Source organism: Solea solea, chromosome 3 (genome assembly GCF_958295425.1).
Source record: "Solea solea chromosome 3, fSolSol10.1, whole genome shotgun sequence".
Lineage (NCBI taxonomy): Eukaryota > Metazoa > Chordata > Actinopteri > Pleuronectiformes > Soleidae > Solea > Solea solea.
In genome coordinates, this window is record NC_081136.1 from 36,079,492 (window position 1) to 36,099,759 (window position 20,268).

The following is a 20,268-nucleotide window of genomic DNA, read 5'->3' on the forward strand; positions in this document are numbered from 1 at the left end:
TTTCACTTTCATGAGTAAACACCATTAACACAACAAGTAAAATCATAAACATTAAAATAATAATCAAACAACATCCTCACACAAAGGTATTTTCTTTCTCTAATATTTATCTCACGATTACGACATAATTATCTCCCGTTCCTTCAGATGAGACCAAAGGTCTTATTTGCTCCCGGATCTCCTTCTTCTGGGCGTCATTTAACGATCTAATTATGCAGCAGAAACCAAACACTGTCGCTCGCGCCATCTCAGGTTTTCCGTCTCCGTCCTCTCTGCTCCTGCGTCTCGCGGCGCTGCCGCGGCGGAATCCGCCGAGGATTCATCGTTAACGTACAGGAAGTTGGAGACTCAACCCCGATCACCTCTAAAGTGGTTTTCATATCATTAAATCTTTATCTGTGGGATTTAAAACACTGCACTTGTTCTCACCAGACAAGAATCTGCATAATGAAGTTTTGATTAGGGAATAACAGCTTTTACATCCCATGATAACCAGACAAAAGAGGTCAATTCAGTACGAAAGAGCCATAAAGGGAAAGCATTTTCCCCAAAGCATTGACTCAGAGGAGGTGGGAACTTCTCCTCCCCCGATTATTATCTTATAAACTATCACAAAGGCATGAAAAGAAAGCTGCTAAAATTAGACAAGAGAAACTGTAAAAACATCAATTTTCTGCCACTTTCCATGGAAGAGACGGAGCCCGAACAGAGACGCGTTCACAATCACTGCCTTGAATCAAGGGCACCGTTTTCATTTGAGAGAAACTTCTGGAACATCTAGAAAATTAAATGTTCAGGTCTTTAGAAACCTCTCAGCTTCTCCGTCATATAGCTGATGATATATATATATATATATATATATATATATATATATACACTATATATACACTAAATAAGTGTTTCAATCAAGTCAGAGATTTGCGTTATGTAAGATTTAGACCTTGTTTTAAGAGTCCGATATGAAACGATTACAAAATTCTCAGCCTGTTAAATTTGCTGTACATAACTTTTTTTTTGTTTTTAGTTTGTGTCCAGCTGAAGACGACACTCTGGGTCGTTCTCTTGTTACACTTCTGTTTTGTCGTGTTCTGATTTCCTGTCTGCACGGCCAACACGTTTGTTGTGGTTTGACCTGCAGGTGGTGCAGTTTTGTCTTTCGAACCTTTAAAGTTGGCGATGTTTACGGGACAAAAATAATAAATAAAAACACGTAGACAAAAACATGAGGTAGGTAGGTACAGTAGATTGTGTGATTAGTTGTTACGTAGGTAGATAGGTTGGTTTGTTGCTAGAGTAGCTAGGTAGGATGGTAGGTACGTAGGTAAGATGGTTGCTGTGGGAAGTGTGTAGGTTGTGTGGCTGCTAGGAAAGGTTACTTGATAGGTATTTAGGGTTGGTAGAGTGGTTGCTATAGTAGGCAGGGGGATGTAGGTTGTGTGGTTGCTAGGGTATGTAGGGTTGGTAGAGTGGGTAGGTAGGTTAGGTGCAATGGTAGGTAGGTAAGGCAATGTTGCCGCTTGGTAGTGTGGTAGGTAGGAAGTTGGTTGCTCGAGTAGGTAAAAGGGGGAAGATTGGTTGCTGCTAGGATAGGTAGATTGTCTGGGTACTTGATCTCTATTTAGGGTTGTTAGGGTGGTTGCTAGGGTAGGTAGGGGGATGTACTGTAGATAATGTGGTTGTTAGGGTATGTAGGGTAGAGTGGTTGGTAGGATGGGAAGGTAGGTAGTGTGGCTGCTTGGTAGGACGTTGGTTGCTAGTGTGGCTAGGGGGATGGTTGGTAGTTTGGTTGCTAGGGTAGGTAAGATGGTAGCTTGGTAGGATGGGTAGGTTATTTCCAAAGGTAGATGTCAGGTAGGCAGGTTGCTAAGGTAGGTTGTGTGGTAGGTAGATAGGTAGATGGCATGGTTTGTTGGTTTGCAGGTATTTAGGTAGGTAGAGTTGGTAGGATGTTTGCTAGAATGGACAGGTAGGTAGGTTGCTAGGGTAAGTTGGTAGGGTAGGTAGGTAGGTAGGTAGGTAGGTAGGTTGGGGAATTTTTGAAAGTTAACAGCACCTGGTATTGCCAGGTTATCGTCCAGACCTGACCAGAGTATCTCCTGTAATCAGGCCGGATCAGTCGTATTCAGAGTGATGTGAATGTCAGCAGAGATAAACGATAAGGAAACACAACATTTGTTTGCTTGTTTTCCTGTCACTTCATTTCTTTGGGGAATTTTGCCAAATGTGATCAAACCCTGAACAAACACTGACGACGGAGATGAACGTTCAGTTCAAGTGTTGAGATTAGAAACTGTGTCAAAGGAACAGGATTAACCAGATCATCAGAATAACTCCGTTTATCGTCGTGTTGCGAGTGCAGTCGTAAATCACCAGCGTTTCCCTGTTAAGAAGCTTAATAACATCACCATCTGCTGTCAGGGAATAATGAGCCATTAAAGTGTCGAAGGTCTCGAAAACGCACTCTGTCATGTTGATAAGTTTGAGTTTGTGTCGCAGCAAAACAATAATCCGCACATAGATGTGAAATTTATACTAAAAAATACTTATACTACATCCACTGATCAGAGTTTGTATTTACGTATATCTACAGTGTATATTTATATATGTACACACACACACACACACACACACACATATAATTATACTCAGTGGTTCAGAGCCACATTTCCCACAATGCTTAGCAAAATGTAAATGTAAATGTTTCCCTCTTGTAATTAAAAGGAGAAGCCCATTTTCTCTTGACATAAGGTTTTGCTAATGCATAGCTAACGTTAGCATTAGCACAGGTTTTAAAAAGAAATCGTAAACTCACATTAACAACACAGGATTTTTTTTGAAGAAAACAACATGGCACTCAATTTGTGGCGAGCTAGCTCGTGCTAACATTAGCTGTGTATTAGCACAGTTGCTAACTTACGCTTACGACGCAAGGTTTTGGCAACACCAGCTAGCATGCTAATGGATTAATTCTAGCATAACGGAAAAAGTTGGTAAAAATGTTTACGTACAATTTTGTACGTACACTCTAAGACAGGCTTTGAACTGGACATTGATCACGACACAAGAATTAGCCACTTTATTTCCATTGCCTCTTTGCCTCTGCTGAAGTTAGCATGCGTATTGTGACTGAAGGTCGCCACCACCTGCTCACATCAGGGAACTACAGAAAAAACTCTGTAAATAATTATTTCTCAGCTAAAAATCTCTGACATTCTTCCTTTGGTGTGCTGACATTATTGGATAATAACACGCTCTGGAAGTGAGTGCATGCTCAGATTAGACTTAGTGTGATTTCTCACTAATGGCATGAATTGGTTTGTGAGTGTTTGTATCACACACACACACACACACACACACACACACACACACACACAGCTGCTGCTGTCGACCGTGGCGACAGACGAACAACACGAGCTAACGCTAACGCTGCAGCTGAGCCTCGCAGAGCGAGAGAACGTTTGATTTGAATATTTTAAACAATCACAACAAAGAATCAGCCGCGCTGAGTCCAAGCTTTGGGTCAGAGGTCGTAGAAACAAGATGCATAAATAATATTTTATATATATATATATGTACATACACGTATATATTAGAAAGGGATGTTTTCACAAGTATTCTCTGACGTCTCCTGTACAAATGGTACGTTCCAGTTGTCGGATTGTCCGACTTCTAAGTCTGGAGCGCACCATGAAATTCGCATTTCCTACACGGGAATGTCAGAAAAATGTCACTCACCCCCGACATAGGATTCCAAGATAGCCTGCACCAGAGGTTTCAAACCTGTGGCCTGAGGCCCACCTGTGGCCCACTAAATATAAAGTTATGTGTTATTTTCTGTGTTTTTATTAGTGCATTCTTTTGCTTCATGAATGCTTTTATATTGGGAATTATTTATCAAAACAAAACAGTTTTATTTTGAAATAATGTAAAATATTATAAATATTATTTTTCGATGTCTTTTTCCCCACTTTCAACTGCTAGTGCTAACAGTGGCACTAGCATGAGATTGGTTTGCGTTTCACTGGAACGTGGTTAACTGGGACGTGACGTCCAATTCTTTTTGACATTTTGTTTATTTAGTTAAAGCGGAAGAAACCACATTTTTCAGAGTGGAGGCGGAGCCTAACAGGGGAGCTACGATACCTGCAGTCATGTACCTGTTGAACGGTACCAGCCGCCAATCACAGCCTAGCACCGCCTCTAACTATCCCCTGCTTTTTGGTGCCGCCCCTTGTTGGACAGTAGACTTGATAAACAGTGCAGTGCTAAATGTTTGTAGCGGCGTAAGCGACAAGATTTTAAATATTTGGAGACGTGGTGGACGCGCGGACATCTCGCAAACAGGCTTCACTCTCTGTTTCCTGTTTGTACGTCTAAAGCCTTTAATCGCCCTTTAACGACGACGACAACAGTTTAAGCAGAGATATGCGGACGCACGGACGCGCATACACGCGTCGCACACAAGGACAAAAACATGCGCGACCTTGTTTCTCCTCCTCCTCCGTCTTCCTCCTCTTCCTCCGATCATCTCTCTATCAGTGTAATTACAGCTCATCCATCCTCGTCTGCCACAAACTCAAGGACGGCACGGCAACAGGCACACACGCACACACAGGCCTGTGTCTCCTCGTTACCAATTGATAAATTTAGTGAAATGCAGCTTTAATGATGAATCATATGTGGGTCATTCATAACCATCGCCAGCCTCTGACACTGTGTGTGTGTGTGTGTGTGTGTGTGTGTGTGTGTGCGTGAAACCACTCGAGCCTGAGAGCGCTCCGTGTCTTTTGTAATTAACAAATTAATCTTAATTTTCGTCCTCGTGGAAAACAACTTCCTTCCGTGGCGTCCGTTGTTGAGCGGTAAAGGAGCATTCCCACATCATTACACTTGTGAAGTGTTGCCAGAGACACAGACACAGAAGGTCGTCTGAGGTTTGTAAAGCGCTCACTCTCCCACACCAAACCCCATAGAGAAAATCAGTGATTTTAACATCACAGCACACAGGAGCTGTTGATCCACTGCTGCCTCCATCACTAAGTTCACATGTGTTATTTTATGACTTCGGCTTTGAAAAACCCTCATTCAGATTCAAATCAGTGACACAAAGTGACCACACGGGGCAGCAGTAGAGCAGCAGCTCACGTGTCTCCGCGAGCTTAAATCACTGATTTTCTCTATGGGGTTTGGTGTGGGAGAGTGAGCGCTTTACAAACCTCAGTTCTAATCTGTTTTTTCTTCCCTTGACTGAGAGCGATGGTATCACGTCGACAGCCTTCATCCTCCTCCTCCTCCTCAGGACAGAAGAGCTGATTTCATTTCAGTGAACAAACACTTTACACGAAGCAGGAGAAACAGTAAAAGTCTCGAGCCAAAGCAGATTTAACACTCGGCGCGTGGTGGTTTTGCTCGGGTAACAACATTTAAATGCAGCCTGTGATTGTGTTTACACAGAGAGAGGGAGACGGAAAACAAAAAGAGATAAAACTCGTGTGCAGAGCGTGAAAGAGATCCAGGAAGCATCATATGCATATTTTCATAAGTGGAGACGCCGGCTGCGTCTGTTACAGAATCGCTCTCATATTAAAATCTGTGTTTCAGCCCCGAAGGCGGTGGAGACGCCGCTGTCTGTTTGCAGAGCAGCTTTTTCTGACAGAAACATTAATCCGCCCTCTTCCTTCTCCTCCTCCTCTAAAACCTTTGAAAGAAACAGATTTATACGACAGAGGAGGAGGAGGAGGAAAATCACACACACACAACCCGCCGTCCTCTTCATGACGGCTTCATCTGACGGGAACATTCATCCTTCATCATCTTCATCAAACAGCCGAAAAAAAGGGAAAGAATCTGTCACTAACTCTGTATGTGTTTATATTTACACACAAACAAAAAACAAAAACCTGCAGAGGGCAGCAGGTTTGCGAAAAAAGTGTTTTTGTGGCAACGGTCGCATGACGAGACTTTTGGCTGTTTTAGCACCAAAAACACACAAGACGGCGTGTTTGTCACGTTTACACAATGAATCCAGTTGGTGGCGACGTTCGCTCAACAAGAAACTTAAGCTATTGTTGTATTATATATATTATACGTGACCGGACGTTAAATTCACCAAAGACTTCAGGACGAACCCGAGTCTGTAGCCTGTTGCTAACAGGCAGCAATAATTCTGGTTAGCATGCGAATGCTGTGATGTTTTCGTTTGCGTGTCCACCGATGTGTTTACGAGGTAAATCCAGTTGGTGGCGTCCATCGCTCAACAAAAAATGTAGCTTTTGTTACCAGACGTCAGTACAAATCCTGCCTACAGAGGGCAGCGTGTTTGCGAAAAATGTGTAGTTCGATGGCGACGGTCGCACAACGAGACTTTTAAACCAACGACTTCAAGACAGACATGAAAAACACACAATGTTTGAGTGGTGGGTCATGTTGTCCACACATCCAATTGGTGGAGAAACTTTAGCTGTTGTTGTATTTACGTTGCCAGCGGGGGTTAAATGACAGGGTTAGGGTTATGACAGACCTGATGCTGTAGCATGTTGCTAACAGACGGCAATAATTCTGGTTATCATGCTAAAGCTATCAGAGATGCCGGCAGAGAGTATTTGTTTGAGTTTAACCACATGTACGAGATGAATCAAGTTGGTGGCGACGGTCGCTCAACAAGAAATGTAGCTCTTGTTGTATTTACCAGACAGTGTCAGTACAGATCCTGCCTGCAGAGGGCAGCGTGTTTGCAAAAAAATGTTCTTTTTTCGACGCCACAACGGGACCTTTTAAATATTATTATATTTACGTGTCTGGACATTAAATTCAGACGTCAGGACAGACCTGATGCTGCAGCAACTTGCTAACAGACAGCGAAAATGCATGCTGGCGCAAACTAGTTAGCGTACTAATGCTAGCACAGGCACATCAGGAATAGACAGAAATAGAGGCAAAATAACTCTGTTTGAATCTAGCGTGATTTCGTCTTAAGTAACACAAAGGTGGGCGGGGTTTCATCTTGTAGTTCCGATGTTTTTTGGTTAACAAACTTCTTTATGTTGCAGTAAGTGAAAGAGTTTGTAATTGTTTGATTTGAACTTTGTAAAAGTTTTCTAATCGTCTTCTTTTTCCTGTGTGTACATTCCTTAATGTTAGCTAAAGTCAAGCTAAATGCTAAAGGAGGAGGAGGTATTCAAAACCTACAAATGCTATTGTTGACAATACGCACAAGCTAGCTGGCCTTGCGTCAAAAACGTTATCGCATTTTCCCGCTAAAGAACGTGAACAATGTTGGGTTTAAAACTTGATAAAAGTTGACAAGCGATCATAAGATGCTACACAAGCTGCTAATGCTAACACAAACTACATTTTAAATTTAAACACATTTTCCTGTGTTTTTAAAGCAGAAAAATGTGATAAAATCATTTATTATTGTGTGTATTTTTCTCAGGTTTGTATCGATTACTTTGCTAAATTCACTTTTTTATTTGTTACTTTACTGTAAGTCACTAAATCGCAGAGATATCAGAGAATACAAGAGAAGATAAAAGGAGGCGGGGACTCAGATCTGAGATAAACAATGAGCCGTGGCTTCAAAACAAAACTCCAGCCTTTATGAAAATAAACAAAACTCTTAATTGAAAAGAGAATTAAAAAATGGTGTCGGGATTTTCCACTTGTTTGTTCAGAGACTTCCTGGTTTAATTCTGCGTTTGTCTCCGTCCTCCGCCTCTTTGTCTCGTCTGTGTTTGCATCTCGTTTCCTGTAATGAGCCGCGTTCCCTTCAGGGAGGATTAAAGTCTCGCACTGATGTTTGTTTGTGTGTGTGTGTGTGTGTGTGTGTGTGTGTGTGTGTGTGTGTGTGTGTGTGAGGTGACCCACAGAGAATCGTAGCCTCGTTGTTAAGCTCGTTATTCCTTCGTCATAAAGCGACGTCTGTCTGTGTTTGATGCCGCGAAACTTAACGCGAGGGTCGATCGTGTCGCACAATCACAGAGCGAGTGGATTCTTCACATACAGCAATCGCTCACACTAGAATATTCTGCATCATTTTCACGTAGTAATATATCATTTAAATAGAAAAAAAACTAGTTTATTGTTAATATTCACATCTAAAAGCAAATATATCTATGATTTACAGACGTTTGTAAACTACTCACTCTCCCACACCAAACCCCATAGAGAAAATCCGTGATTTTAACATCACAGCACACAGGTGTTGTTGATCTACTGGTTTTACAAACTTCACTTTCCTGTTGGAAAAGTTCTTAAAACATCGCCTAATTAAACTATTCCTTTAATATTTCATGTGCTGAGACTATTTACCACATACATATATATATATATATATATATATAAAGTATAAATATAGTCAGTTGTGAATAAATGACACTAAAGCTGTTTTATAACATTACTGCATGTTCTGCGTCATGTTGTAGCCGCAGCAGTTTATTAAATGTACACATTGAAAACTAACGTCGAGTAAAATAGCGATAATTGAGCATTAGCGTGTAAAGAATTATTATTATTATTATTATTATTATTATTATTATTATTATTATTATCATTATTATTATTATTATTATTATTATTATTGTTATTATTATTGTCACCTCTGTAAATCCTCGCCTCTGATTGGCTGCGATGTTTCAGACAGAACGAGGGTCAGGTGAGGTTTTGTGTGTGTGTGAGATGCGTCTCGTTCCTCTGAGCCATCGACCAGTAAACTATTAAAACCACATCAGTGAGACACACTGTTGCACCGGGTGACACGTCCCTTTATCACCACACACACACACACACACACACACACACACAGTGACGCGTCTCTGAGGTCGTGATCACGCGGCAGCGCGGCCGTTAATGAAGTCTCACTGTCGTCCTCTCCGTCTCCCGTCAGTGTCCTCGTCGTCGTCTCTGTCTCGATGATTTGCTGCATCATTTTCCGTCCGCTCACCGGGGGAATGTGGTGACTCAGCAGTTTTCTCTCAGGTGTTTTTGCAGGAAAAAAACCCCACAAATCTTTTGTTGTCGTTTCTGCTTCACACAGAGTTTCTCCTTTAAAATCTGTCAAAAAAAACCTCCAAACTTTACATTTCTCTCTGTTATTCTCCACAATCTGATTAACTGAACACACTATTGTTGAAATGGTGGGAAATGATTTTTAAAAAAAGGAATTTTGATCCATATCTTTTCCAGATGTTTTTTTGTGAATTATCTGCAATTTGAATAAAATTGATTTAATTTGATTTAAATTTCATGGATTATTTTCATGAGTCTTGTTTTAATGAGGAAATATCTCTATTTCGCATTAAAATGAGGAAATGGTGCATGATAACGAGAAAACTATCTTGTTATAGTGAGAAAACAAGAATATATCTCATTATTTCTCATTAAAATGAGGAAATTATAATGACAAACTCTCCTTATGATGAGAAAGTATCGCATTATAATGAGCCATTTTTCTGTTACAGCAAAAAACTATTGTTTTAAAGAGAAAATATGTAATCATTCCTCCTTAAAATGAGAGAACATCGCATTATAACAAGAAACTTTCTCATTATGCTGAGAAATTTCTTGTTTTAATGAGAAAAAATCTCATTATAACGAGACATTTTCTTGTTATAACAAAAAACTATTGTTTCAATGAGAAAATATCACTTGTTTTTCCGAAAGTGAGAAAATATCGCATTATAAATTATTCTTTTTCTTAATCAGGTTAAGTGTTAGCGTTAAAGAGGGCGTGGCTATGACTTGTTTTTGCGAATTCTGTTAAATTTATTCTGATGAAAATGATAACTCTTCTCCGTTCGTATAAAAACGTAACCAATGATTTTTAAAAGATTTACCGTCATCGCCATGGTTTCGTTTATGGTTTTTGAGTGAGTGACACATTAACATCCCATAATATAGATACAGGAGACGCAGTTTTTCCTCCCAGCGTCGTCTGTGTGATTTAGTGTTGTCGGCCATTAAAGAGCTGTAATGATATTAAATGTCACATTAACATCCCATAATGATCACACACTGTGGGTCAGAGGAGCTTTTTTTTCGAACCATAAAGGTCACGTCTACGTTTGATTTAGTTTTTTTTTTTTAATGTCTCTGAGAGAAGCTCAGGAGAACAGCATCATGGGAATTGTAGTTTAGTCAACTTTCCGGTTTATAACGTGAACATTTATTTAACAGTGTAGCTGTTTTAACTCGCAAAACAAAATAAAAATCGCAATTTTTAAACAATTCTTATTCACTCTTATGTGATGTTGTAATGCTTTATCGTGTTATTTGAAAATGCTGAGTCAGCACTTACCGCTCTACGTTTCCTGTTTTATTTTAATTGTTTTATAGTAATTTTCCATTATTTTGGTCGTTATCACACCAAAAAAACTTCCGCCAATTTCAACTTTTAATAAATGAAACTGTTTTTTTATCTGGTTTTAAATTTCATAGAAAAAACATGACTTAAAAAGTTTTATTTAAAATCGAAATTACACACGTTAGCCTCATATTTCACAGGTTCAGTCTTTACACCGACGACGTCCTTTAATTCTCTTCAGAGAAAGTTTCCGAAACTGTGAAAGAAACGATACGTTCGTTTTCCTTCTTGTTTAGATTCCTCTCCTCTCTTGCTTCCTTCTCCTCTCCCCTCCCTCCTTGCTTCCTTCTCCTTTCCTTGTTATCTCTCCACCCGTCCGTGACATCTCTCGCCACATTCTGTCGCTCCGTCTGTCGCCCTTGGATGATGGATGGGGTGACGGACGCTCGGTTGCCACGGTAATTTGATGGATGGTTTAGCAAGTGATAAGAGCACAGGGAGAGCACGATAACACACACACACACACACACACACACACTCTCCTCCCGGCCGACTGTCCGTCCTGGGTCCTTGGCCGTGAGACGGACGAGTCTCCGACGCCTCTGCTCCAGAACAAACGCCCGTGAACCACGACGGCGGCGCCGACGACACACATCTGTCCAATCACATCGTCACCTGTGCTGACGCCGCCGCCGTGATGGAACGAGACGGGTGTAGAGACGACGGTCTCTTCGTCAATGTCAATGAGACAAAAGAGAGAGTGAGAGTTTGACAGGAGATGGAGCAGAGACGACACGAGGACGATTTCACCTCTGTCAAAAAACATACGACTCTGTTTCCTGCAGAGAAAAATGAGCTCGGGCTCTCAATAATAATAATAATAATAATAATAATAACTAGGACTGTACGCAGTCATGACGGCCTCCTTGCGTCCCCCACACAAGTCGGGGAAGGCAGCGATTCGATTTGGCCAAGTAAGAGGGCACTTCCTGTTTCATGGCGACTAAATTCAGAATGGCCGACTTCCTGCTGGGTCAAGTCCATGTCCGTGGACGTGTTCGGGGTCGGTCTCTTGTGTCACGTGTGAAGTTTTGAGGCGATTGGTCAATGTGCGGCAACACAGGGCACTTCCTGTTTCGATTTCCTTTTCAGTGCGTGAAACCTTTCGATAAAATTTTGCCTTTGATGTGATTTGCACCAATTTACACGCTTGTTTTCTGTCGATGTACGATGTCGATGTGTCTACGATAAACAAGCTAGCTAGTTTACCGATGGCCGACTTCCTGTTGAGTTGAGGCGCTGCTTCCGATCGACTTCTTTGTTCATATAAATCGGTGACATCTTCCAACCAAGTTTCGGGAAATTCGGTGGAACTCAATGTATGCCGAAGTCATAGGGCACTTCCTGTTTCGTGGCGATATTTTACGAATTTAAATCAGATTAACACGATTATTTAGTAATTAATTGATATCATCCCACATTTGTTAGCGATAGCAGGCTGCAGTTTGAAATTCACTAAAAACCTCTGATGCTTGCCCAGGCCACGCCCCCTTTTTAATATCAACACGTTAGATGAACATTTCTTTACATTTTAGAGCTGAGTTTTCATTATTGTCATGCGTAATTGTCGTGTTAATCCAGTTGTAGTTTTTCACTGAACACATTGTCATCAATGTCGTTACAACAGCAGTAAACTGATGATGCTGACGCTGTAATCTACTGCCACACACACACACGCGCACACACACACACGCGCACACACACACACACGCACGCACACACACACACACACACACACACAGTGAGTGCAGAGTCGTCATGTTTTTGCTGTTTCTGTAGAATCGTAGATTTGTGTGAGTTTAAAAATAGAATCATTAGAGCTGCTGTTGTTAAACGTAAATATGATGTAGAATATGAACAGATGATTGAATTGGCAGCAGCCGCAGTAGTAGCAGTCTCTCTCTCTCTCTCTCTCTCTGTCCTGGGAGAACATGGACTGGATGTTGTTGAATCCTCCGGAGACGACGACGCTCAGTTCAGCAGCTTCATTCAGAGCAGATACAGTTAAAACCTCCACTCTGTGAACACATGATCTGTGAACACATGATCTGTGAACACATATATCATGGGATGGTACAATATTCGATATTATTGCATGTGAGAGCTGAAAATCTGTCACAATAAGTCATTTTGGGGATATTTAACAAGTTTAAATCAGATTATCGCAATTATTTGGTCACAATAAAAAATGTAGATCATCGCACGTTAATTAGCGGTGGCAGGCGACAGTTTGACAAAAGACTGTTGTAAGCCCCGCCCCCAAAACATTGGAAGTCATGTTTTGTGTAACACTTCCACATATATCGGAACACTATCGGATGGTACAATATACCATGTTACCATATTTTGCGATAAAAAGCACTCACAATAAGGGATTCCTGTGATATTTTACGACGTCAAACGTGTGTGAAACGACTTTGTTTTCCTCGTCGACGCAGCGAGACTTCAGCAGCCGACTCGTCTCTTCTTGTAAAACGTCCGCTGTGATCAGTAACGGGCGACTTTATTGCCCATGAGACACTGCGGCGCCTCGTCTGAGGCGGAGGGTACGGGTTCAAATCCTGGATGAGCCCTTCACTTTTATTGAATTTCCTCTAACGTGGGATCAATATCGTGATGGCATCAACACTCACACACACACTCACAGAGATAAAACACACAGCAGCTCATATAATTGTCCACATAAAGACAGAGGACACACACACACACACACACACACACACACACACAGGTAATGTCACCCCTGCAAACTCCTCCTCATAAAAGTGTGTTTTCTCGGTGCTGTAAAACACGCCGGCTTGAGTCTGTGCAGGAAAACAAAACACACGGTAAATCAGGCACCGCTCGAGCGGCGTCGCACTAAAAAAAGAAGAAGAAGAAGAAGAAGGAAGCGGCGCAGGTTTATTATTAAACGTCTCGAGAGCAATGAAAAGTAACCGCACTTTAATTTTCACCGAGTAAATTCCCCGGGAATTCATGAGACGACGACTCATTTAACCGCGTCTCGTAACTGGATTTTTATCCACACACTGTACAAGTGTGTAAAAGTGTGTTGTAATAACCTGCAGTGACCAGTAGGGGGACCAGTGTCCGTTGACGCTGGTTTGACTCTTTTCCCAGTCACAGTCTTATTGCTATCGATCGGTGACATCACTTGCTCCCGTCACCATGGTTACGCCTGTCCGTCATTTGACAGGCGGTGTGTAATTAGCGTTGGTGGATGACGGTCATTAACTCCTTCATCCATCACTCAGACACTCGGAGAAAAGAGATAAAGATTCTCACCAGATACAAAAACTCCCACAGAGAAAATCAGTGATTTTAGCTCGCGGGGACACAGCAGCTGCTGCTCTACCGCTGCCTCGTGTGGTCAATCTGTGTCACTAAAGTAAATTCAAATGTAGGATTTCTTAAGCCGAAGTGACAAAATAAGACATTAGAACTTAGTGATGGAGGCAGCAGTGGATCAACGACTCCTGTGAACTGTGACGTTAAAATCACTGATTTTCTCCATGGGGTTTGGTGTGGGAGAGTTTACAGTGCATCGCTCTTAAAAAAAACCTGAAATATCCCTTTAAACTGAAATGTAAAGGTTTATTTATTTATGTTAATCTTGTTTGATTTTGTCTCCGTCCTCAGATCCGTCTCTACGCTCGGCCGGACGCCATTTCCAGCGGCGCGGGCGACTACGCTCTCCACATCACCAAGAGGCTTCTGGGATTTTACCAGGACTACTTCAAAGTCCAGTACTCGCTGCCGAAGCTCGGTGAGTCCACGTCCACTTCTTCTTGTCCTTGGGGACGTCGTCGTCCTCCTCTGTGGTGCGTTCAGGGTCAGGTGTTTGATTTCCTGTCAGCGTTGGTCAAAGTTAAAGTGCTAAAGCAGTCCTCCTCCTCCTCCCTGAGCATCCGTGGGGGGCTGCGGAGTGTGATTAGGTCTGGGATTTGAACCTCAGTCCATCACGGTCTTTTGTGTTCACACATGAAACACGACAGCGTCTGAGGGTTTGAGCTTATTTAGCTTTGTACAGAGACGTGGACACACTCATTCACTCATTCATTGACTCACTGAGAGGGAGACATCAAACCTCCACCCTCAAGCTTTCATCTGAATTCACCCGTTCACATAAATGCAGGAAACAAAGAATGATTCATTCAGCGAGTGAAGGATGATGGATGAGTGAGTAATGGATGGATTAATGAATGATGGATGGATGGATGGATGATTAATAGAGAGACAAATGGTTCGATGGATGATAAATGAGTGAATGAATGGATGAATGGTAAATGAATGGATAAATAGTAATAAATGATGGATGATAAATAGACAAATGGTTGGAAGGATAGAAAGCCAGATGAATGAGTGAAAGGATGATAGATGGGTGGATGGATAAGTGGATGATTGATGAATGAATTAATGATGGATGAAATTGAATGGGTAGATGGCAAATGAGAGGATGTTTGTATGGATGATGGATTGATGAATGAATGAATGGGAGAAAGGACAGGTGGACGAATGGATGGATAGAAAGATGAAAGGGTGGATGGGTGACTGACAAATGGAAGGATGGTTAAGTGGGTGATGGATGGGTGAATGAATGAGGAACTTCTGAAAAATGGATTGGTGGATGGACAGACAGATGAACGAGTGAATGGGTTCAATTCGATGGAAAATAGAGGCGCAAATGGAGGATGTATGGATGGATGATAAATGGGTAGGTGGATGGACAGAGAGATGGATGAAGGAATGACGGATGGACGACAGGTGAACAGATGAATGGATGGATGAATAATTGCCTGTACTGTAAACGACAGTCAGTCTCAGCGTCTTCTGCTCAGTGTCAGTGAACACAACACTGTACACACACACACACGCTTTGTTTTGGGGACAGTTGGTCTCGTCCCATCGTCCCCTGGAGAGGACAGTGGAGGACAGTGGAGGACAGTGGAGGTTCCCCGTCTTCAGTGCTCAGGTTAACGAGTCGTGTCGGATGAATGAGATTTCCGTCAGTGTTTGTGTTTTACTCTCCGTCTCTGCCACCGTCGATTAGCCTCGTCAGCGGCGTTAATGTGATCACGCCGCCGCCGTCGGACGCCTCCTGTCTGTCCACACTCATCCATCACAGCACAGATTCACCCTCAGCCACCGCTTCCTGTTTGTTTTCCGTGCGCTCGGATCAGCCGTGACCTTTACTTCCCGCCTCCTCCGCGACCTTTGTGTCGATATCACCTGCATCAGCGAGTGCGAGCACATCCCGCCGTCCACACCGGGACGACGTGAAGATGTCGGGTAGAAAACCTCTTGTCAGGGTTGTTCTCGCGGAGTCGTAGCGTCTTCTCTGGAACGTCAAACAACTTCTTTGTTGGAAAAATGGAGAGAGAATTAAAAAAGTTAGAGAAGCAAACTTGTGTTTTTGTCTGAGAGGAAGCGGCGCATCCTCCGCGGAGCTGAGGCAGCTCCTTGTGTGTTTATGTATAAAATATGAGTTTGTCTGCTGACCGTGATGCTGCTCAAACGTGACTTCTACATACGCTTCATTGGCCTCGGTATAAAAAACTCTCGTCCTGAGAGTTCAGAAAAGTCCACAGGAGCAGATTCTTCCACCGCACGGAAGATGAACTTTTTGTCTCTGGCTCCAAGTGTTCGACCCAACTCTGGTCCCGGGTCACGGAAAACCGGAGGCAGAAAGCTTCGATACGTCAGACATGGTCTGTTGTGGTGTCAGCACATCTGGACTCTGGACTCTCCCTTCCCTGACTTCTGACTTCAGATTTTGGTTTTCAACATTTAAATCCTGTGAGGAGTGAGGAGAGTCCAGGGATTTGAGATCTTACAGAAACTCGCGTGATTTAACGTGATTTCAGAATATAAACGGACATCGAAGAAGACACAAGAACATGGAAGAAGACAGAAGATCAAAGAAGATCAAAGAAGACAGAAGATCGGCAGTCAGTCTGTTGGTGGACGTATAGAAGAGCTCATTATTTGGCAGTCAGTCTGTTGGTGGACGTATAGAAGAGGTCATTATTTGGCAGTCAGTCTGTTGGTGGACGTATAGAAGAGCTCATTATTTTACATTATACATTTTCTGCTGCAAATTGTTTTTATTTTGTGTCAAGGCCGTTAATTCACATGGAGAAACCTCGTCCTCGAAAGGTTTCTTTAAATATAAAAATATAAAAGTTCCACATAATTACATTTCCTCATGAGAGTAAACGTGATTTCAGAAAAGCACACGTCACGATTCTTCAAACTCCCATCGCACAACGAGCCTTTTCTCAACCGCGTAAACACCGATGCACACCTGGCCGCTGGACCGGCGCCACACAATCCACCCGAGCCGCTTGGTTCGGCTCCAGGTTCCAGCTCCAGGTTCCAGCTCTCGGCCGTGTGCTGCTAACTGGAGCCGAGTCTCAGTCCAAAACAACTCAGAAGCTGCTTTTCCACACAAACAAGAGAACAAGAAAAAAAACCCTGAACCAAACGTGGAAACGGAACCTGGATCAGAGCCAGAGAATCTGCATCTGAGATGATTGAGTTTCTCTGGGATTAGAGCTTTGCTCTCTGAACAGATTGTGATGCAAACGTTGGACTCAGTTTTCTCTCTCTCTGCTCGTGACGTCACTGTATGGATTAGACCGTTAAAAACTCTGATTAAAATCAATTATGAATTGATAATATTTCCCCGTAAAGATTCTAAAACCTGAGGCGTGAAGGATGAAAGAGTCTGAGGTGGTTTCGTTCCCTCAGGTCTGGTTTGGTCCAAAGCCTAGAGGCCCAGACTGAAATCAATATTATCGAGTAAGTGAGACCTTTAAAGTGAATTTAAAAATAACTGAGAGTCCGTGTTTGTGGTCAGGTGTCCGCAAAGTTCACCGCAGTCTGAAAGTGAAACCTAAAGACCTGAGTGGACACAACAGATGTGTCTCACATCCGTCTTTAAACGTCAAATTAGATTCAGACGTTATTGTTCTTTAACGATTCCGACATAAAGAGAAGAAAGAAACCAGAGCTGTGTTCTTGATCAGGAACGTGGTGTGGAGAGTCCAGAGTCTTTGATCCAGGAGATTCTAGATTCTGTCCGTGAGGTCGAGGGTGATGAAGATCAAAGAAGATCAAAAAACACAGAAGATATAACAAGACAGAAGAAGACAGAAGATAGAAGAAGACAGAAGAAGACAGAAGGAGACAGAAGGAGACAGAAGAAGGTTCTTCACCTGTCCACCAAACAACAGAAGATGTTGTTGGTTCCATCAACATCTCATGAAGTTCCTTCGCCACATTTTCTGAAACCATAACATCTGAGACAAAACGATCGAAACAAAGCAAAGAACTCGTGATCTTTCATCCCGACGTTCTGCTGCGTAACATGTTGTTCTCCGAGGTTCTTTGACTCCACGTCCACGTCTCAAACCTGTCCACGTATAAGAGCTGCTGTCCAACAGGAGATCAGGATCCTGATGGACTCATTGTCGTGGAGTCCAGTTTACAAACATACGTGAAATTCTCCAAAGATTAGAAACGAAGAAAAACCAGAAAGACAATTTAACATTAACATCTTTTCAAAAATAAATATGACGCAAGAAATGTGAATCACTTCCTCAGAAATGAGGTTCTGCCTCATTAGGACCAGGTTTTGGTCTACTGGTCCTGACAAAGTCAATGTTTATGAAAATGTCCTGAAGTTGGAAACCAAACAACTTCATCTTATGTTGAAACCCAGTCCAACTCTTTTGTCCCCACACTGACCAGACTTTAAGGTCATGTGACCTCCAGGAGTGTTAGTCCTCACAAGGACAGCTGCACAAACCTGTGTGTGTGTGTGTGTGTGTGTGTGTGTTCATGCGTCCGTCCACATCCCAGAGGGACACTCGGAGTGTGTGTTTGAATTCATGCTGATGTTGACATTGTCTCACCGTGTGTGTGTGTGTGTGTGTGTGTGTGTGTGCGTGTGTGCGTGTGTGTGTGTGCGTGTGTGTCGGTCCCAGGGCCTCGGGGCTCCATCTGTTGTCATGCAGGGCTTCAGGTTCCCCAGAGAGAGACAGAAATGATGAGCTGTGATTCAGATTTAAAGAGACAGAGTGGAAAAACTGTTCTTTACAGACGAATGGAATCATAACGACGAAGAACAAGAGGAACTGAGCGTCCTCACGTCTTTGTCTCACTGTGAGACAGACTTTTCCAACAGGAAACTGAAGTTTGTAAAGCACTCACTCTCCCACACCAAAGCCCAGAGAGAAAATCAGTGATTTTAGCTCACGGGCGAAACAGGAGCTGCTGGTCTACTGCTGCCTCGTGTGGTCACTTTGTGTCACTGAGGTCAATCTGAACAAAAGATTTTCAAATGCTGAATTTGACAAAATACGACATTAGAACTCAGTGATGGAGGCAGCAGTGGATCAACTACTCCTGTGTGTGTGACGTTAAAATCGTTGATTTTCTCTATGGGCTTTGGTGTGGGAGAGTGAGTGGTTTATAAACTGATGGTGATCGTCAGAGAGAGAGAGAGAGAGAGAGAGAGCTCAGGTGATCTGACTGTCAGGAGGATCAGTGTGTGTGTGTTGGAGAGAGAGAAGACGCCAAGTGGACTAATGTGTTCTGTTCAGTTCTGGCTCCATCTGGATCCACAGAGACACACAGACCGCACCGCCTGAGGTCCAACACACACACACACACACACACACACACACACACACACGACTTGTGCATCTTTTAAATCTTTTCTTTTTTCTTTCTCTTTGTCTCTCGTCTCCTCTGTCACGCCGTCGCCTCCGGGTGACACGTAACAACAGATGGACCAAAGTGAAGCGTGCACGCATACACACGCACACGCACACGCACACGCACACGCACACACTCACACACACACACACACACACACGCACGCACACACACGCACGCGCAGAGAGGGAGCTGCAGGCCGCTCAGCTGTCTGACGGCTGCTTCCTCGCCTCAGAAGTGACGCGTCTTCCGCTCGGCCGCTGCGCCCGAACTTGCCTTTAAAACTCCTAAACTCAATGTGTCGTGTAAAGTGGAGTAAAAAAAATAAAATAAATGAAGCCGGGAAACAAACAGTGAGTTTTTTCTGCATAATGAAATATTCAACATTTGAATATTTCATTATGTGTAAGAATGAAATGAGGCCGTGACAGAGGAGGAGGACGCAGGTGCAACCTTGGGAAATAAAAAAGCACAGAACAGATCAGTTAAATTCACTCACTTCATAAAAACCTCTTTTTCTCTTAATAAGCTCTCATTTCATTTCATTCGTCCACTTAGATACGGCAATTTTTACAATTTCACAATGCTCATTTGGTTTAGTAGTATTTCAGCTGTTAGTCACTTTATAAAATCAGTTTAAGTCTACGATGCCTTTAAGAACATGTTCACGTCTTTAACTCACTGTTAATCAGACTTTTCCAACAGGAAACTGACGTTTTTAAACCGCTCACTCTCCCACACCAAACCTCATAGAGAAAATCAGTGATTTTAGCTCACGGGCGACACAGGAGCTGCTGGTCTACTGCTGCCTCGTGTGGTCACTTTGTGTTACTGAGGTCAATCTGAATGAGGATTTTTGAATGCCGAATTAACAAATTAGGACATTTGAACTCAGTGATGGAGGCAGCAGTGGATCAACAGCTCCTGTGTGTGTGATGTTAAAATCACTGGTTTTCTCTATGGGCTTTGGTGTGGGAGAGTGAGTTCTTTACAAACTTCAGTTTCCTGTTGGAAAAGTCTGTCTCACAGTGAAATAGAGCAGATTCTTAAGATAAGGTGGACTTTCGCTGACCTGGACTTAATAAATGAGTCTCAGGCTCAGGTTCAAACATGGTTTTAATCTCAGGTTCTGACACGGCGACGAACCCGAGCCTAAGCGGAGGCGACTCCCGTTCTCCTCCATTTAT

The 20,268-nt window shown here is 42.7% G+C and overlaps 1 protein-coding gene across 2 annotated transcripts in view; it reads left to right on the plus strand.

Annotated features, from left to right (window-relative positions):
• Positions 1–20,268, plus strand: part of LOC131456311 (thyrotropin-releasing hormone-degrading ectoenzyme-like) — a 102,315-nt gene that overhangs the window by 17,732 nt on the left and 64,315 nt on the right. For both annotated transcript variants that reach the window (XM_058624560.1, XM_058624559.1), the window contains exon 4: positions 14,000–14,126. In XM_058624560.1, coding sequence (XP_058480543.1) covers positions 14,000–14,126 — 127 coding nt within the window. The remainder of the gene's footprint in view (positions 1–13,999; positions 14,127–20,268) is intronic.